Source organism: Aricia agestis, chromosome 21 (genome assembly GCF_905147365.1).
Source record: "Aricia agestis chromosome 21, ilAriAges1.1, whole genome shotgun sequence".
Classification (NCBI taxonomy): domain Eukaryota; kingdom Metazoa; phylum Arthropoda; class Insecta; order Lepidoptera; family Lycaenidae; genus Aricia; species Aricia agestis.
This window is the reverse complement of record NC_056426.1, coordinates 9,711,440-9,716,779: the sequence shown is the minus strand read 5'-3', so window position 1 is coordinate 9,716,779 and position 5,340 is coordinate 9,711,440. Positions and strand designations below refer to the sequence as shown.

General features: G+C 38.9%; 1 protein-coding gene across 1 annotated transcript; it reads left to right on the top strand.

The window, feature by feature from the left end:
• The first annotated feature begins 291 nt into the window (after nucleotides 1-291).
• Nucleotides 292-4,950, top strand: LOC121737693. Its single transcript, XM_042129366.1, has 2 exons — nucleotides 292-4,282; nucleotides 4,353-4,950. The coding sequence occupies exons 1-2, from the start codon at nucleotides 353-355 to the stop codon at nucleotides 4,365-4,367; spliced, it is 3,945 nt and encodes a 1,314-aa protein (XP_041985300.1). The 5' UTR covers nucleotides 292-352; the 3' UTR covers nucleotides 4,368-4,950.
• Nucleotides 4,951-5,340: the final 390 nt, after the last annotated feature.

Genomic DNA, 5,340 nt, shown 5'->3' with positions numbered 1-5,340 from the left:
TCTCGGGATCGACGTCTCTACGTGGGATCCTTTCCTAGTGTGTATTTTAGCGGAAAAATTAGATCCTGAAACCAATGAAGATTATATCGATTCCCTAAAATCGCCTAGAGAATTGCCTGTTCTGGAACAATTCCTACAATTTATAGAAAATAAATTCATGTCCTTAGAAACCTCAAGGAAGAAACAAGAAAGTTCCAGTCAAAGACCCTCATCTCGATCTTATCCTTCTACTCAACAATTTCCAACGTCATCTAAAGGTCATATAAATGACCAAAAATCTTATAATAAATATTTTAACCCCAACTTAAAACTTAATTATAGTAATAATTATTCTACAAATAAAATTAATCTTATGCAATCGTCGAATTCTGAAAATCATAGCCGCAAGACGTGTAATTTTTGCTTTTCGTCAAGTCATCGCATTCATAACTGTCCGGAGTTATTAAAAATTCAACCTTCTGAACGCAAAAATGCTATTTATAATTTGAACCTTTGTGTCAATTGTTTACATAATCATGGAACTAGAAAATGCCTTTCCGAGTTAAAATGTAGAGAATGCAATAAGGCGCATAATACCATACTTCACGAATCATACAACTCAGCGAATACTACGCCGGACGCCGGATCGGGGCCAAAGTATACAGCCACGATTACGAAATTGCCTGATCAAGACTTGAAGTCATCGGACAATAACCCTGCAGAAATATTACTTGCCACAGCAATTATTAAAGTACAAGCAGCTGATGGATCTTATCATAAAATGAGAGTCCTTTTGGATCAAGGATCCCAAACCTCAATCATTACCGAAGGGGCTGCTCAGATCTTAAAATTACCCCGTAAAAAATGCAGCGGCTATATTTCAGGAGTCGGGAACAATGAGAATATTTGTAAAGGCATGATCTCTATTAAGTGCATGTCACTTATAAATGATTTTACCTTTGAAACCGACGTGTTTATTATGAAGCGCTTGGTAAACAACTTGCCGAGTTCTACATTTACTAAGCCCGACTGGTCGACCCTTAATCAAATAACCCTAGCTGATCCCGAATTTTATAAAAGTCGGCCGGTCGATATCCTATTTGGCGCTGATGTCTACTCTCTTTTACTATTAGATGGCATCTGCCGACCCCAAGGTACCCTACCTATGGCTCAGCAAACGCAGCTGGGCTGGATCTTGAGCGGTAGCTGCAAAACCTTTCAATGCAACGTCATCCTAAATAATATCTCCGAGATCCATCGTCCATCCATCCAAATCGAGGATATTCAAGACCTTTCATCGATATCTGAAGAACACCAAAAATGCATCAACGATATCAAATCTTCAACCTCAGGGCGCGAGGATGGCAGCTACGTAGTAAAATTACCCTTAAAAGATAATTTCCAGGAAAACTTAGGTGAATCGAAAACAAAGGCTATAGCGCAATTCTTTCAAATTGAAAATAAATTAATTAGAAAACCTGACCTAGCTCATGATTATAAATTGTTTATGTCTGAGTATATTGAACTCGGACATACGACCCCCGTCGCGGCTGACGCTGACATAACTCCAGGCTGCTACCTATCACACCATTGTGTACTTCACGATGACTCACAAAGCACAAAACTTAGAGTAGTTTTTAATGCACTAGCTGCTACAACACCTGGACTATGCCTCAAAGATCTCATGCATAGAGGGCCGAATATCCAACAAGATCTCCTTAGCCTTATCCTAAAATGGCGGCAATTTAATTATGCTCTAACCAGCGATGTTGAGAAGACGTTTCGTAATATACGGCCATATCTCGATCATCAGAACCTTCAGAAAGTTATATTATGGAGAAGTCATCGATCTCAACCTCTACAGGAATACCAACTAGCGACTCTAGCCTACGGGACTAAGGCGGCACCTTTTCTCGCTGTGATGACCCATAAACAACTCTCTTCGGATGAACAGCCTAATTACCCCGCTGGCTGCGCAAGCCGTAGTTTAGCAGCAGCTCAATTAGCTGAACATTCTCTTTTGTGGGAAGGACCCAGCTGGATACCTTCCTTCGATCCCGAAAATTATCCTGTCGTTGTATCCTATGACACGACGAAAGATCTCAGAAAAAAGGAGTTAGTAAACATCGCCACTACAAACTTCAATACTTCTATAATTAAACAATTATTAAATAAATTTAGTAATCTGAGAACAGTTATACGAGTTATAGCCTACGGTTACAAGTTCATTGACATATATTTACACCGAAAGAATAACGTAACTTACCTTACATCGCAAGATCTCAAGTGCGCAACAAATATGTTAATAAAACAAGTGCAACAGTACTCCTGTTGCTCTTCTAAGGAAACCTCACATCTTCAGAACGGCGAATCTCTAAAATACAATAAAGGCCAGATCTCAAATCTTAATCCTATTTTTGACGCCGACGGAATATTACGTGTCAGTGGACGGCTGAAACATTCGCATTTGAATCCTGATATTAAACATCCCATCATCATCCCACATCAGTCAAAACTCGAAGATCTCATTATAGATGGCAAAAGAGCTACCAAGAAGCGGCTGAAAATGTGCGTCAAGTGTCGTAAAAACGAACCCATACTGAAAAATCAGCTGATGGGAGACTTACCTCCATCCCGAATAAATCCCAGTCGACCGGACAAGGAACTAAAAGAGGAAAAATCAAGTAAAAAGAAGTCTAATCGTATATCATTTTCTAAAATAGCTTTATCTCTAACACTATTTTTGATGTCCTTAACAACCTCAGCTCAAGCATCCTATAATTTTACCCCAGTCAATAATAGCATTTATTTTGACAAAATCTCTAATATGCATATAATTCGAGACGACTGGCGACTAATTGTCTATTATGATATTTATCCCTATAAAGAAGGTATGTCGGCACTTCAAAAATACATTAATTACCTCGAGACAATATGTATAGAAATAAAGCATAAGACACCGTGCGAAGATATCACATTACAACTCGGGCACGAGCTCGAAGAATTAAAACATTATAATAATATTATTATGATGAATGAATCATTTGTAATTGGAAACGCGCATAAGCGCCGGCGCCGAGGCTTAATAGACGGAGTAGGCTACGTTGCAAATAGCTTGTTCGGTGTACTTGACCAGCGGTTTGCTGACAAATATGAAAAGGACATCGATCTTATGAGAAAAAATGACAAACATTTGTTTGATCTCTGGAAAAATCAAACCTCAGTGGTGGAAGCTGAATTTAATCTCATGAAAAGAATGGAGAGTACTATGAGAGCACATCACAAATCTATTAATCAGAAGATAAATGAAGTCAGAATGGCTTATGTAAATCTACAGCTCTACGTTCAAAATATGAGTTTTGTTACAGACTTTTTGACGTCCTCAATAACTGCTACAAATCTTATGTTTAGTCTTAGAAAAATACAGGACTCGATTTTGGACACGGTGACAAATATTTATAATGGGAAACTGGACTTTCACTTAATCTCTCCGAGCCAGCTTAGAAACGAACTAAGTGTAATTTCAGCGCAAATTCCTAAGGATTTGGCGATCCCTGTCGATAATCTCCATCTCAAAGATCTCTATAATTTATTACAAGTGAGAGCCAAGTATAGCTCAAAATATCTCATCATAGAAATTCGTATTCCCCTAATAGAAAGAGACGTCTATGAACTTTTTAATCTCATTCCAGTCCCGAGATCTCTAAACAACGTCATGATAAATGTACAAATTATATCCGAGTTTGCCGCTATTAATTTGAAAAAGGATTCATATGTAACAATCTCCGAGAACGATCTTCAATCCTGCATACGGCGAAATCCAGAAATGATCCTATGCCATATCAGAAATCCTATTTATCACCTAAAGGATGATCACAACCTCTGCGAGACCATCCCTAATACAAGAACATGTAAAACTGTGAGAAATCATTGTAAAAATGTTTGGAAGGAATTAAAATCAATCAACAGATATTTTTATTTTTGCTGCAACGAATGCAATCTTAAAATTCTTTGTGAAGGCCAAGGTGCGGCAACAAAATTAACGAACGCAGGTCTTTTGAACATTGGGGAAGACTGCATGATAAAAACAGAAGACTTTTTGATCAATCCTACCAAACTTTTATCTAGCACTATGATGACTGGCGCCAGGATAGACGCGCCCGAAATACCTTCCATAAATCATATGTTGAATATTTCTCTTACCGATTTGCCCGCTGAGATTGATCCCAATAATAATTCTGAAATCTTAAGACAGTTCGACTCTGTTGAGAAAAGTATTGATGCTCTAAAGAAGAGTGAACCGTTAAGCGATAAAATATCCTACCATGACGTGCATCATTACACCGTCATCTACGTTTTGGTCATTGGATTAGTATTTGCTGCTGTAGTGCTGTACTGGAGACGGCGGCAGAGGCTTCAGCGTCAGGAGTCTTCGAGACCTCTAGAGGCGCAGCCGGCTAGAGCGTCTTCCTCCACGCCCCCCGAAGGAACTGAGTTAAGTGAGTGTTGTGTGGTTAGGGAAAATGGGCAATCATTAGCTAAAATGAAAAGTGTAAGTGTGAGTGATCTTAGCGTTAAGGGCAAATCTGTGACAAATGATCTTAAAGTAAAATCTTGTGAGTGCTTGCATAAACAGGACAGGGGTTCGTCTCCGATCTTTCGTGTTTTCTCACTTAGAGACCTTAATTCAACTAGTTGTGTATAATTTTAAAACCTACTTCTTTGTACAACTTGTTATACTAACCCTAGTTTATTAATTAGTTATAAGCAAAATTGTTTATCATCTTGTAACCTCATCTTTCATTATCTTAGACCTCTACTAACCCCTTTTTTCTCCCCCGGGAGCATGTACGGGTCAACGCCCGTACAGCGTGTGTTGCCTTATTACCTACTATGCAACTTAGATAATAATGCAACTCTGCATCTTTGATTAATTATTACTTTTGAATAATGTAATAAAGTTTAGTTCACGTCGCGACACCTCACCGAGTGCGTGGCTCGATCTCATATCCCGTTCACGACGATATCTCACCGAGCGCGTGACTCGATCTCATATCCCATTTTAGTTATAGTAATAGATCTATGCAATACAGGAATATCCTTTCTTGATCTCTTGTTTATCTATCCCAACCCCGAACACCTACCAATATACAAAAATTCAGCTGGTTAGGCTTACGTCTTAGATACAGTAGTCAACCAAGTTTTATTGATCACAGAACCCTAATCACTATCCTATGTCGTTTCCCGGGGCTCGAAGTATCTCTATACCAAATTTATAAGTGGGAGAGCCATGCTTCGGCACGTATGGGCCGGCTCGACCGGAGAAATACCACGTTCTCACAGAAAACCGGCGTGAAACAG